This window comes from Schistocerca americana, chromosome 1 (assembly GCF_021461395.2).
Source record: "Schistocerca americana isolate TAMUIC-IGC-003095 chromosome 1, iqSchAmer2.1, whole genome shotgun sequence".
Taxonomy (NCBI): domain Eukaryota; kingdom Metazoa; phylum Arthropoda; class Insecta; order Orthoptera; family Acrididae; genus Schistocerca; species Schistocerca americana.
Window position 1 is genome coordinate 1,065,071,526 of NC_060119.1, and position 15,519 is coordinate 1,065,087,044.

Here is a 15,519-nt window from a genome sequence, read left to right on the forward strand (position 1 = left end):
CTCTGTATGCAAATCACTGACATTGCCGTGTGCAGTCTGTAGCTGGTTGGACTCATTGTTGGAATATTCGCTTGTGTAGTGTTGGGCAGTTGGATGTGAACAGCGCGTAGCGTTGCGCAGTTGGAGGTGAGCAGCCAGCAGTGGTGGATGTGGGGAGAGAGGTGGCAGAGTTTTGAGAGCGGACGATCTGGACGTGTGTCCGTCAGAAAAAGGAAAGACTGGATGTCATGAACTGATATATATTATGAGTTTTGAACACTATTAAGGTAAATACATTGTTTGTTCTCCATCAAAATCTTTCATTTGCTAACTATGCCTATCAGTAGTTAGTGCCTTCAGTAGTTAGAATCTTTCATTTAGCTGGCAATATTGGCGCTCCCTGTGTTGCAGTAGTTCGAGTAACGGAGATTTTTGTGAGGTAAGTGATTCATGAAAGGTATAGGCTATTGTTAGTCAGGGCCATTCTTTTGTAGGGATTATTGAAAGTCAGACTGCGTTGCGCTAAAGAAAAAAAATAGGGTGTCAGTATAGTGATGATCATAATAAGTAAAGAAAGAAATGTCTGACTACGTTCAGTTTTGCTCAGCTGTTTGAAAATCAAATAACGTAATACGTTTATCAGCACACTCATTTATAATTTTTGTAAGGGGAAGTTACACGAAGAATCTAATGATAACAGAAGATGGATTGAGAGTAAATCGAAAAAGGAAGAAAGTAATAAGAAGTAGCAGAAACGAGAATCCGAATTGGCGATCAGAAAGTAGACGAAGTTAAGGGATTCCCCTCGCTAGCGTACATTGGAAGCAAAATAATCCATGATGGACGGAGCAACGAGACTCAAACAGGTATAAAGGACATTTCTCATCAAAAGAAGTCTACTACTATCAAACATAGACCTTAATTTGAGGAAGATATTTCAGAGAATGTTCCGTTGAACCATAGCATTGTATAGTAGTGATATAATGACTGTGAGAAAACCTGAACAGAGGCGAATATTAGCATTTGAGAAGTGGAGCTACAGGCAATTGATGAAAATCAGGTGGACTGGTAAGGCAAGGAATGAGAAAAGAAATATATGGAAAACATTGACAGAAAGGAGAGGTTGGTTGGTTGGTTAGTTGATTTGTGGGATGGGACCAAACAGAGTGGTCATCAGTCCCATCGGATTAGGGAAGGATGGAGAAGGAAGTCGGCCGTGCTCTTCCAAAGGAATCATACAGGCATTTGCCTGAAGAGAATTAGGGATATCACGGAAAATCTAAATCAGGATGGCCGGACGCGAGTTTGAAACGTCATCCTCCCGAATTCAAGTCCAGTGTGCTAAGCACTACGTCACCGCGCTCGGTGAAAGGACAGGATGGCAGGAAATTTGCACAAACGAACTTCCAAAGGCACAGATGTGCACAGACGGTAGATTAGTTCGAGGAAGTGTATGAACACGGCAGTTAGTCGCAATCTCACTGGTTTTTTATTATTACAGCACACCCATATTTCAGCTACAAATAGCCATCATCTGCACGTTTGGATGAGTTACCCTCCAACAAACTCTAAGCAGCACATGACACCACATGTCTTTCCTGGCGTATAGGCAGGAGTAAACTGAAGTTGAAAATGGCTATCTGTAGGTGAAATGTGGACATGCAAGAATATTAAGTAACCAAAGGGATTGCTGTGTGTGTACAGGAAGATAGAGCCTGGAGTACACCCAGCTAATAATGGAGGACGCACGTAGCAACTGATGCTCTGAAATGAAAAGTTTGGCACGGGAGAGGAATTAGTAGCTGGTCACTTGAAACCAGCCAGATGTCTGGAGACTCAGATATACGTTGTACTGCGTATTACATGTAAGACCTCTTATTCATGATCCGCGCGGTCTGAGGCGTCTTCTAATGGTCCTCTCATGGTCCGCGCGGCTCCCCCCGTCGGAGGTTCGAGTCCTCCCTCGGGCATGGGTGTGTCGTCCTTACGGTAAGTTAGTTTAAGTTAGATTAAATAGTGTGTAAGCTTAGGGACCGACGACCTCAGCAGTTCGGTCCCGTAACACCTTACCACAAATTTCAAAATTTTTCTTATACAGGATTTGCAAAATAAAGCTGGCCCGAAAAATAATTCAAGCACCTTAAGACAGGCAACCCAGTTTGCATCATCCACACCTGAGGCTGATGAAGTAAGTTGGACTGCCTAGCTCAAATTGCATGAAGTATTTTTCGGGCCAGTTTTATTTTTCCAGCCCTGTATGTGCCAAAAACCCAATCAATAGCTAATCAAAAGTGATTGACATACTAGTAATCCATCTGGAGTCCAGTCTGGAGATGTCACCCCAACCACTTATTTAGGTTGGTTGACTTGTGTCTGCTACTCCTACTGGTTGTTGCTACCCTGACAGCAAGTGTTGGCAACAGTGATTGACCGCCTTACCTTGCTGCAATGCCTGCAGTGCTGGAAAACGGTACTCCAGTGAGCTGACTGTGAGCGGCCCGCCGCGGTTGTGATACTTTGCTGCATCTGGAAGCCGCCAGATGGCTTCCGAGCGCAGATCCTCCGATTTCTTGAAGAAGGGCAGCACTTCTTCATACGACCATCCTTTGTTTCCCATTGCCGCCCAGTTCTCGTAATCATCCCTGCACAGGTATTTTTGTGTTACACATATGCTGTATATTGTTATGGATGTATCCGCTTAGGGCAACGCAGAGTTAGTATTATATTTTTGTAGGTATTTTTGTGAGATGACATTTTTGAACAATGAAGTGGAGTAAATATGAAGGATGAACACTGATGATTATTGATTATTAGATTATGCGTGACATCTATATGGGGTGGACATTAAAAGCCGACAAACTGCATGGACGGATTCCTGTTTGGAGATGGAAGAAAAAAAGTCCTATGCACATTTGCCTGCAAATGCATCGTTGCCACACTAGATGACACTGACAAATGACAGTTCCTCTGACAACGTGCCGTGTGTTTCGCGTATACTGCAGGTTGTGTGATTGACGCAGTGTACTTTAAGCAGCAGAATGGTTCGGTATTCTTATCGGGAATAAGCCGAGGTGGTATTTGTGTACGACCAAGCAGATGGAATCTGTCGAGAGGCAGCACTGATGTACCAAAACATGTACCCTAACAGACACCAAGCACACCACAGAACATTTCAAGTCCTTCTTTCAGTCAGACGAAAGTGCATGGAGGTGGCCGACTGTGGATGCAGCAGACTTGGAGGACCGGGTTCTGCAGGATATTGAGATGAACCCTAGAACAAACTCAGCCAAGTGATCTCCGAATATGGTATAAGGCGAAGCACAATTATGTGTATCCTGTATGACTATCGGTACCATCCCTATCACCTTCAAAGAGTGCAAAGATTATCAGCAGCGGATCTTCCTCTACGACGATATTGCAGAAGGATTTTGGTGATGCTTTTTGCACCAGACCATCTCTGTTATGGGATTCCTGACAGCAATTCTCTTTACCCACGAAGCAACATTTATCAGAAGTGGCATTACCAAACTGCATAATCGCCATCTGTGGGCTACAGACAGACCTTGGGGAATGTTTAAGGCGTCTTATCACATAGGTTCAACGTCCGTGTACGGACAGGTATTCTTGGCGATTACGTTCTTGGACCAGTTATTATTCCACAACGCCTGAACGGAGGAACGAATCTGGACGTCCTGCGGAATACTCTGCCAGGGATGCTTTGGCAATACGACAGGTTATGTGGTTTCTGCATGACGGAGCTTTACAGTTTGCTGACACCTCAGCAACATCTTCTCCGCACGTAGGATGGGATGTGGAGGCCCAGTACCAAGGCCTAATAGGTTACCGGACCTAAACCCCTGAATATTTACCTCTTGAGGCATCTGAAAAGCGTTTGTGTATGCTGTACCAGTTCCTGGTGTGTAGACGCTTCGACAGGGTGTTCAAGACGTCTGTGAAGTTATTCGGAGAGAGGTCGGAACCTACGAAAGAGTGCGGAAATCCACGATGCTATGTGTGAACGCGTGCAATGCATCACAAGGGGACCACTTTGAACATCTGTTGTGACGTTCATGCGATGCAACTCTGTTCTGTGTTCTGGGACGATTTCTTGTCGTTGCACGTACACCGTCCATTTCCTTAAATATGTTCATAGGGCCTTTTTTCCTGCATTTCTAATCAGGAATCTATCCCTCCAGTTTGTCAGTTTTATGAATGTTCACCCTGTGTACCTTTGAAACTGTTGTTAAATCGAACATCCCAATGTTTCTTTTCCTTCAAAGCAGCGTATCAGAAGACAAATTGTGGAGAATGGAGAGTATCTTGCAACGATATAGATTGCTAAATGAGACTTCACGTTATTTCTTAGTGTTGTTTCGAGAGCTTAATGTGACACCGGTAATTATCCGCGGCCCACAGCTAAATACTAAATTTATGCACTGTGCTTGGTTTCCCATAAATCAGGAAACTCATATATCCATTGGCAGAGAAATGTGTGGAGAATTTCATAACCCACGACATATTCCATTGACACGGTTACGGAAATTATTTACTTCACGAAGGATATTTAGGAATTTGTGCAGTTTTTAAGTGTTAACTACTACAGTTTGCAATTACGACCACGAATTGCCTAAAGAACTATAGGATCTAAATCGAACGGTGCATTTTAACTCAGTATCTATAATTCTTCGTTTAAAGGTGAATGAAGAAAGCTTGCTATGGACAGAGGCCGCACATCGGTTGCAAGGAAAATAACATCGCTCTGGCTAGCGGTCGCCGGTGAAAGAGGTGCGTACTGTGCAACGATATCGTAAAACCAGAAGACAGGGTTATGCACGCGCTTGATTACGGCAAGAGAGGAAATGTCTGATATAGCAGAATAAACTCGTCGACGTCAATACTTCCTGTGAAGGCTATGCCGCACCTGGAGTAGTTATGGAGTCATAGCAGATCCGGGAATTTCGAGGCCCGAGGCAATTTGTGAACGCCAAAATCGTATTTGGGGCGCTAGCTGAATTGGTTTTGATTTCTTTTGAAAAGTAGTAACTGCCGTTTCTGCTCTAAAGCTTTATCGTAAACTCCTATGGCGGACCTATCACGGGTATGGCGCAGAACGGAGCCGAATGACCAATGGGAGCTAGGTTAAAACGATTTTAGTGAGATAGCCAATCAAAATCGTTCCGAAGCAGGTAAGTAACTTTGACAGTGAGTGTTACTGACGTGGCCGGTCCGAAGAATAGTAGTGAATGCAGACTGCGGTGACACAGTGTAATCGCAGTGTATGATCCGCCCGAAGGAAGTGGTTGGAAATTCTACCTGCATCGGTGGAAAATGATGAGACTCAATTTTCGCAGTGCCAGATAATTCACAGAAGGGAACTCACTGTAATTAATAATATTGGAAAGGATTGGGGGGGGGGGGGGGAGAGGAAATGGTTCAAATGGCTCTGAGCACTATGGGACAACGTCTGAGGTCATCAGTCCCCTAGAACTTGAACTACTTGAACCTAACTAACCTAAGGACATCACACACATCCATGCCCGAGGCAGGATTCGAATCACCGAACGCAGCGGTCGCGCGGCTCCAGACTGTAGCGCCTAGAACCTCTCGGCCACTCCGGCCGGCCGGGTGGAGGGGGGGAGGGGGGGAGAGATTGGGAGAAAGGACCTCTATTCGGTAAAAGACGGGAAGACGTAAAGTTTTGGGTTCCAGTTACCAGGGATGACTCAAAGTTTCTAGGGGTATTACCAAGACTTAGCTAAGCCTAACGCTTCATTGTGAAGAAGGTATCGAGTCGAATTTAAGCGAAATTAATAAAAGAGCTTCACTTTTAATTTTATGTTGGTGTGTACTTTTTAGTAGTTAATGTGTCCTCTATTAACGTCGTCATGTATTTTGTGTTATCACTTTATCCCTGTGTGCGCCGTAACCTTAGTGTGTGTTAGATACAAGTGAATGGAAGAGCTGTTCTTTCGATTCTATTTATTGTTGTGAATCTTGATATCTTTGTAGTTCACGAGGCGTATGAACGAATAATTGATCTTTGAGCCAGGAGCAGTAAGAGCGTCATTATGATTCACAGTTAGGAAGTGACCCAGTTCTCGCAGATTTCTTATTGAGACTAACAACCCAATTAAATTCAGTTGCAAAACTGGGAGCGGGTGATGTTGGAGGCAGCTGGACATGGACTCCTTCTTTTTCGTGGCTAAACGAAAGTGTGGTAAGTCAAATGTTACACATTACTTTTTGCTTACACAAAGTGAAATACGTCTACAGACGTTAAAGTAACCTCTGGCGTGCCACAGGGGAGTGTTATGGGACCATTGCTTTTCACAATATATATAAATGACCTAGTAAATAGTGTCGGAAGTACCATGCGGCTTTTCGCGGATGATGCTGTAGTATACAGAGAAGTTGCAGCATTAGAAAATTGCAGCGAAATGCAGGAAGATCTGCAGCGGATAGGCACTTGGTGCAGGGAATGGCAACTGACCCTTAATGTAGACAAATGTAATGTATTGCGAATACATAGAAAGAAGGATCCGTTATTGTATGATTATATGATAGCGGAACAAACACTGGTAGCAGTTACTTCTGTAAAATATCTGGGAGTATGCGTGAGGAACAATTTGAAGTGGAATGATCATATAAAATTAATTGTTGGTAAGGCGGGTACCAGGTTGAGATTTATTGGGAGAGTCCTTCGAAAATGTAGTCCATCAACAAAGGAGGTGGCTTACAAAGCACTCGTTCGACCTATGCTTGAGTATTGCTCATCAGTGTGGGATCCGTACCAGGTCGGGTTGACGGAGGAGATAGAGAAGATCCAAAGAAGAGCGGCGCGTTTCGTCACAGGGTTATTTGGTAAGCGTGATAGCGTTACTGAGATGTTTAGCAAACTCATGTGGCAGACTTTGCAAGAGAGGCGCTCTGCATCGCGGTGTAGCTTGCTGTCCAGGTTTCGAGAGGATGCGTTTCTGGATGAGGTATCGAATATATTGATTCCCCCTACTTATACCTCCCGAGGAGATCACGAATGTAAAATTAGAGAGATTGGAGCGCGCACGGAGGCTTTTCGGCAGTCGTTCTTCCCGCGAACCTTACGCGACTGGAACAGGAAACGGAGGTAATGACAGTGGCACTTAAAGTGCCCTCCGCCACACACCGTTGGGTGGCTTGCGGAGTGTAAATGTAGATGTAGATGTCGATATACTTGTAAGTGAAAACATAGCCCTCCGAACTATCATTTATCGCCTTACCGTCACGACGGCACCATTATCTACAATGAGGTGACGGAAATTAAGTATGCAGTTTAATATCTTGTCGGACTTCCTTTTGCCCGGCGTGGTGCAGCACCTCGACAAAGAAGGGACTCGGCAAGTCACTGGAAGTGGCCTGCAGAAATACTCAGCCACGCTGCCCCTATAGCCACGCATAATAGCGGAAGAACTGCCGATGCAGGAATTTGTGTACTAACTGTCCTCTTCAGTATGTCCCATAAATTTTCGACAGGATTCATGTCGTGCAATCTGGTGGCCAAATCATTCACGCGAACTATCCCGAATGTTCTTTGAACCAGTCGCGAACTGTTGTGGCCCAGTGACACGGCGCACTGTCATCCATTAAAATTCCATTATTGAAAGGCAGCAAATGGTCTCCAAGTAGTCGAATATAACCATTCCCAGTCAACGGATCGGTTCACTTGGACCAGAGGATCCAGTCCATTCCATGTAAACACAGGCCACACCATTATGGAGGCACCGCCAGCTTGCACAGTGCTTTGTTGACAACCTGAACAATGGCTTCGTGGGGTCTCAGACACACTCGAACCCTACCGTCAGCTCTTGCCATCTGAAACAGGGACGCGTCTGATTGGGTCACGGACCCAACCGTTATGGTCACGAGCCCAGGAGAGGCGTTGCAGACAATGTCGTTCTTTTAGCAAAGGCGGTCGCGTCGGTCGTCCGCTGCCATCGCTCATTAACGACAAATTCCGCAGCCGCTCCTGAAGTACACGTTCGTCGTACATCTCACATTGATTTCGGCAGTTATTTCACGCAATGGCGCTCATCTGTTAGCACAGACAACTCAGTGCAAATGCCACTGCTCTCGGTCGTTAAGTGAAGGCCGTCGGCCACTGCGTTTTCCGTGGTGAGAAATGATGCCTGAATATTCGGTATTCTCGGCACATTCTTGACACTGTGGATCTCGGAAGATTGAATTCTCTAACGGTTTCAGAAATGGAAAGTCCGATCCGCCTAGCTACAACTACCATTCCGCGTTCAAATTCTGTATTTCTTCTCGTGCAGCCATAATCACGTCGGAAACCTTTCCACGCTAATCGTCTGAGTACAAATGTTAGCTCCGCCAGAGCACTGCCCCTTTATACTTTGTGCACGCGATGCTACCGCCATCCGTATACGTGCATATCGCTATTCCATGACTCTTTGTCACCTCAGTGTATTAGACGATTCCTGAGGACATTCATCTCATTCAGAACCAAATGTACGTTTTTCACATCGTATCCGCTAATATGTGAATACGGTCGCACATGTGGACGACGTCATTTTAAAAGTCAACATATACATTCCCGTAGTTCAGAATGAAGTACAGAATGGTAATTAGCTTTCGTAAGGTTTTTAAGAACGGAATGTATCCACATAATTGATCTGCTTTTCAGTAGTTGTATGTGGTTACAGTTACCGCTTGAGAATGGCACACATGCTGAAATTGCGGTCTCAGATATATTCACCAACCTAAGTGGAACGTATATAAGCACTCCGTCATCAGGCCACGAGTGGCCTACCGGGACCATCCGATCGCCGTGTCATCCTCAGAAGAGGTTGCGGATAGGAGGGGAGTGGGGTCAGCACACTGCTCTCCCGGTCGGTATGATGGTATTCTTGACCGGAGTCGCTACTATTCGGTCGAGTAGCTCCTCAACTGGCATCACGAGGCTGGCACCGAGAAAAATGGCGGCCTGGATGGTCACCCATCCAAGTGCCGACCACGCCCGAAAGCGCTCAACATCGGTGATCTCACGGGAACCACTGCGGCAAGGCCGTTGCCAAGTGGAACATATGGTTTCTCAAATCCTGAAGTACTGTGTGTCCAAATAAACTGTACATATTGTTTGTGGGGTGTTCTCTAACATATTATGAATTTTAAATCATGATAACTTTTAATTATTATCCTATTAGCGTTCCACATCTACCTTTCCCAATATATGTATTTCTGACGGGAGTAATTACCTGCGTAGTTTTCCTCCTGTTTCCATATTTACTACACTCTGCAAACTACTCCTAATGGTCGTGACAGATGGGCATTTTGTTGGAGAATGTACACTCCTGGAAATGGAAAAAAGAACACATTGACACCGGTGTGTCAGACCCACCATACTTGCTCCGGACACTGCGAGAGGGCTGTACAAGCAATGATCACACGCACGGCACAGCGGACACACCAGGAACCGCGGTGTGGGCCTTCGAATGGCGCTAGCTGCGCAGCATTTGTGCACCGCCGCCGTCAGTGTCAGCCAGTTTGCCGTGGCATACGGAGCTCCATCGCAGTCTTTAACACTGGTAGCATGCCGCGACAGCGTGGACGTGAACCGTATGTGCAGTTGACGGACTTTGAGCGAGGGCGTATAGTGGGCATGCGGGAGGCCGGGTGGACGTACCGCCGAATTGCTCAACACGTGGGGCGTCAGGTCTCCACAGTACATCGATGCTGTCGCCAGTGGTCGGCGGAAGGTGCACGTGCCCGTCGATCTGGGACCGGACCGCAGCGACGCACGGATGTACGCCAAGACCGTAGGATCCTACGCAGTGCCGTAGGGGACCGCACCGCCACTTCCCAGCAAATTAGGGACACTGTTGCTCCTGAGGTATCGGCGAGGACCATTCGCAACCGTCTCCATGAAGCTGGGCTACGGTCCCGCACACCGTTAGGCCGTCTTCCGCTCACGCCCCAACATCGTGCAGCCCGCCTTCAGTGGTGTCGCGACAGGCGTGAATGGAGGGACGAATGGAGACGTGTCGTCTTCAGCGATGAGAGTCGCTTCTGCCTTGGTGCCAATGATGGTCGTATGCGTGTTTGGCGCCGTGCAGGTGAGCGCCACAATCAGGACTGCATACGACCGAGGCACACAGGGCCAACACCCAGCATCATGGTGTGGGGAGCGATCTCCTACACTGGCCGTACACCACTGGTGATCGTCGAGGGGACACTGAATAGTGCACGGTACATCCAAACCGTCATCGAACCCATCGTTCTACCATTCCTAGACCGGCAAGGGAACTTGCTGATCCAACAGGACAATGCACGTCCGCATGTATCCCGTGCCACCCAACGTGCTCTAGAAGGTGTAAGTCAACTACCCTGGCCAGCAAGATCTCCGGATCTGTCCCCCATTGAGCATGTTTGGGACTGGATGAAGCGTCGTCTCACGCGGTCTGCATGTCGAGCACGAACGCTGGTCCAACTGAGGCGCCAGGTGGAAATGGCATGGCAAGCCGTTCCACAGGACTACATCCAGCATCTCTACGATCGTCTCCATGGGAGAATAGCAGCCTGCATTGCTGCGAAAGGTGGATATACACTGTACTAGTGCCGACATTGTGCATGCTCTGTTGCCTGTGTCTATGTGCCTGTGGTTCTGTCAGTGTGATCATGTGATGTATCTGACCCCAGGAATGTGTCAATAAAGTTTCCCCTTCCTGGGACAATGAATTCACGGTGTTCTTATTTCAATTTCCAGGAGTGTATTATCCTCTGAACCAGTTTAATACAGGGTATTGGCTATATTTCTGTAACACTTCAGAATTCGAATCAAGAGCAACTGCCGATACGTAATTTAGAAGTAGATATCTCTGATGTAACGAAGCAGCTTAAAGCACTAATCAAAGGCAAGGCCTCCGGTCCAGATTGTATACCTGTCACGATCCTTTCGGAGTATGCTGATACAATGGCTCCATATTTAGCAATTAAATACAACTGCTTGCACAGGTCATCCCAGTACTAAAAAAATGAAATTGGAATAATCCACTGAATTACATACCCACATCACTAACGCCGATTTTTAGATGATTCTGGAACATATACTGTTTTGGAACGATAAGAATTCAGATAAATTCGTTCTTGTGACACACAACTAGCCCTTCATTCTCACGAAGTAATGAGTGCTATCGACAGGGGATGTCAAATTAACTCTAATTTTTTAGTTTTCCAGTATTTTTTGACACCGTTCCTCACAAAATACTTCTAATCAGATTATGTGCTTATGGGGTATCGTTTCTCAGTTGTGCGATTGGTTTCGTGAGATCCAGTTCGTAGTAACTGACGGAATGTCATCAAGTAAAACATAAGTAATATTAGAAGGAAGGCCAGCATTGGCCATAATGTTGATGATTTATTAACAGCAAAATCGATTTCAAACTTTTGCATCGCATTGGTAGACGGTTGCAGAGTTTCAAAAAACCGACCCTATAATTGTGTTGCGCTCTATATTTATATCACTGGGGCCTCACCAAATCAGTTACAGTCACAATGGTGTGGTGACTGCACCCAGGAAATGTTTTTAGAACAGCGAGTGTTATGGTGTTCTAAAGCAGTCCATACACTACTTACTGCAGCATTTCTGTGTCATGAATTTTTCTCAGAGGCGGAGAGACTTTGATAGAGAAAAACCAGTCGCCGTCATGGGAGATACCTGTCGATGACGGGTATAGTCCTTGACTACCGGAGTTCGCATCAACGAATAAACAGACGACAGTGCGGTCACTCGCCAGTTCACTGCTGTATAGCAATAACAGTTGAACAGCTAAGCCATCTGAAATCACCACTTCGCTGTGGGATACAGGTGCCACTGTCACACATGTGCCCCTCCCCCCCCCCCCCCCCCCCGCCATGTGCATACGAACACAGTATGTCAAACGGGGAAGAGATCGGCATGCGCATGAACGCAGTGACACCGTTCCTTATTCGAAGCGAGGATTAGGAACCGTGACTGATGAGTACTTGTTACACATCCATTGCAGGGCGTAAGTACATTGTGAATCATATGAGACAAAACGACAGCAGGACGACATTCACGCCGCTTAGAGGTATTCTCTGGTTGGGGATGTTCAGATGCTTATAAAGGATGGAATGTGGTTCTCGATGCTGGCAACTAGATTTTTTTTTAGTTTTATTTAAATTCCATATTTAAAAACAGGTAGAACTGTTGTTTAATAAATATTCAAACATATATTTCTTTAGCAAAAGTAATGTCTTTTCATTTCTAGTTAATTTTCTCATGAAATTGTGAGTAAAAAAGATAGTGAGGTGGCAAAAGCCTGCGACCGGGCTATAGGTCTCCCTGAAGGTGGAGTACAGCCTTCATCCACCGCGGCGCTAGGAAGGGGTGAGTAGCTAGCCCATCGCCCCGGCCGACTTTCGCCCCAGTGGGAGGGTCCCCGGTACTCCTTTGATTCCAGGATGAGTGGACCTGGGACCACACTGGACGGGCTGGAATGAGATAAATCGTCCACCCCTCTCCAGGATTGGACACGGGACTTGAAAGTTCGGAGTCTAGTACTCTAGCCACCAGGCGACCATTTCTCAACACTCATGTCACGACACATTAGCGTGTCACGCATACGTGTAGGGTGTCTCGTGAGATTTTTAATGACTTCTAATCTTCCTCAGATGAAACGTTCAGAACAGAAAAGCATTGTCAGCAAATCGTCTCTTGGTGTAACCCAACATACGAGAAATCGCTCACCATTGTACGTAATTACACACATTCAAAAGTGTATCATATCGTAATAATTGTATATTATTTGCATTCAACTCTAAAACATTTTTTGTGTTTTCATTTTTGGATCTAGGAAGAAAGCCACATGCAGGGGTGTCGCGGAAGTTTCAAACGAACTTTGGTGAGCCCCAAAGAAATGAAATGGTAGAGAAACGCGGCACTAGGCCACCACGACTGCAGAAAATGTCAGTATTCATAGTGAATGAAATAAATTAATGCATTTATTTTTTGTTTAACAAAAAAAGCATATGAATTATATGTGTAAACTAAAGAGACTTATTATTATTATTAAAAACTGTGATTCATTATTTGTTAGTTTCCACTCCACTTACAAATAAATATAGTACTTAAATAAGCTTAAAACAATCGCTATGCTGAGATCATCGGTCCATAAGCTTACACACTACTTAATATAACTTAAACTAACTTACGCTAGGGACGACACACACAATTAAGCCCGAAGAAGGACTCGAACCTCCGACGAGGGGAAGCCGCGCGGACCGTGACAAGACGCCTCGGATCGCTCGGCGAACCACTATTCGTGACAGTTCAGTTATTGACTTTACGATTACAAACCACTATGCACTCCCTCCAGCTACTAACGAATACAGTAAAACAAAAGAAACGCGTAAAACAATTTTAATGTGTCGTTTATTATTCAATCCAAGTCTGTATTTCCGTCACCGTGTATCATCTTCAGAGCTAAGTTTTTACAACAGCAAGTTGTTGTCAGTATCAGAATCACACATCAGAACACAGTATTCTTTTGTGAGGTTGGGGTACAGGTACGACGCAACTACTTAGCTCTGAAGATGAAGGAGATCGAAACCGAAAATTAAAACTATTGTAGACATCAATACCATCGCTGTGCTACCTCGACTAAAATGTCAGATATAGTAAAGCTAGAAATGTTTTGTTAGGAAAATCTAGAAAATCGAGGTCGGCCAATATATATACACGTACTCCCACACAACCTAACAGGCCTTCTGTAACATAAGCAAGCCTGTAGGCCACCCTATCGTTCCGAATTATGTCATTATGTTTTGAGTAACACTCCACAGACACCACGATCCTGTTGTGAAACAATCTCTGTTATGCTCAGCCCCGAACAACCTCCGAGAGCTGTAGACAGATGTTGAGCGACAGTGGATCAGGTTGGCTATCAAATACTTTTAGTTATCGTCGAGGCTCCGACGTCGCGCCATCGCCATCGGGTCTAAACGGGGCTCTAAACTGCTAATGACAATATCTGCCACAGCGCGGATCCTACTTCCTTTGTGCGACCGTCTCGTATAGTGCTCGGAGAAACACGTTTCATGGAACCCGACAAAGCGAGGGTAAAAACCATTGTGGGATCGAGTCCTGAACAATTACAGAATTGTTACTTCTTAAGTAATAGAACCCAGTACGTTGTCCTCGTTGGTGAGTGTTCATCGGAGGTGAGGGTATCGTGTGGAGTGCCCCAGGGAAGTGTGGTAGGTCCGCTGTTGTTTTCTATCTACATAAATGAACTTTTGGATAGGGTGGATAGCAATGTGCGGGTGTTTGCTGATTATGCTGTGGTGTACGGGAAGGTGTCGTCGTTGATTGACTGTAGGAGGATACAAGATGACTTGGATAGGATTTGTGATTGGTGTAAAGAATGGCAGCTAACTCTAAATATAGATAAATGTGAATTAATGCTGAGGAATAGGAAAAAGAAGCCCGTAATGTTTGAATACTCTATTAGTAGTGTAACGCTTGACACAGTCACGTCGATTAATTATTTGGGCGTAACATTGCAGAGCTATATGAAGTGGGACAAGCATGTAATGACAGTTGTGAGGAAGGCGGATAGTCGTCTTCGGTTCATTGGTAGAATTTTGGGAAGATGTGGTTCATCTGTAAAGGAGGCTGCTTATAAAACACTAATACGACCTATTCTTGAGTACTGCTAGAGCGTTTGGGATCCTATCAGGTCGGATTGAGGGAGGACATAGAAGCAATTCAGAGGCGGGCTGCTAGATTTGTTACTGGTAGGTTTGATCATCACGTGAGTGTTACGGAAATGCTTCAGGAGCTCAGGTGGGAGTCTCTAGAGGAAAGGAGGCGTTCTTTTCGTGAATCGCTGCTGAGGAAATTTAGAAAACCAGCATTTGAGGCTGACTGCAGTACAATTTACTGCCGCCAACTTACATTTCGTTGAAAGACCACAAAGATAAGATAAGAGAGATTAGGGCTCGTACAGAGGCATATAGGCAGTCATTTTTCCCTCATTCTGTTTGGGAGTGGAACAGGGAGGGAAGATGCTAGTTGTGGCACGAAGTACCCTCCGCCACGTACCGTATGGTGGATTGCGGAGTATGTATGTAGATGTAGATGTAGATGTAGATGTAGAGTTTCAAGAGGCTTCGCTCCAGTTTCTGTTGGAATAGAGGCTTTCGGCCTGCTGACCTGTGTCCGCGCATGTACATCATGTTGTTGATGGCGCTGGTGCCTCCCAGGGCGCGTCCCGTGGCGATGTGGCAGCGGTCGTGCTTCTCCCCACGGCAGGCGCTGGTCTGGGGCTGCGTGCGGTGCTCCCAGATGTGCGGCGGGGCCACCGAGAGGCCCGTCAGGCCGGGCACCTCGGTCCAGTGCGGGAGCTCGGAGCCCGCCTCCAGCAGCAACACCTGGAAAGGCCTTCGTAAAGCTTTCATCATCTTTGGCGCAATTACGGACTTAGTTTGCGAAGTAAGTGGAACGCAAATGTTTAAAAATATACATGG

The 15,519-nt window shown here is 45.8% G+C and overlaps 1 protein-coding gene across 1 annotated transcript in view; it reads right to left on the minus strand.

Annotated features, from left to right (window-relative positions):
• Window positions 1-15,519, minus strand: part of LOC124596344 (glucose dehydrogenase [FAD, quinone]-like) — a 101,278-nt gene that overhangs the window by 46,264 nt on the left and 39,495 nt on the right. The window contains exons 2-3 of the mRNA XM_047135450.1: window positions 15,206-15,453; window positions 2,419-2,621 (exon numbers count right to left, since the gene is read on the minus strand). Of these exons, the coding sequence (XP_046991406.1) occupies window positions 2,419-2,621; window positions 15,206-15,453 (451 nt within the window). The remainder of the gene's footprint in view (window positions 1-2,418; window positions 2,622-15,205; window positions 15,454-15,519) is intronic.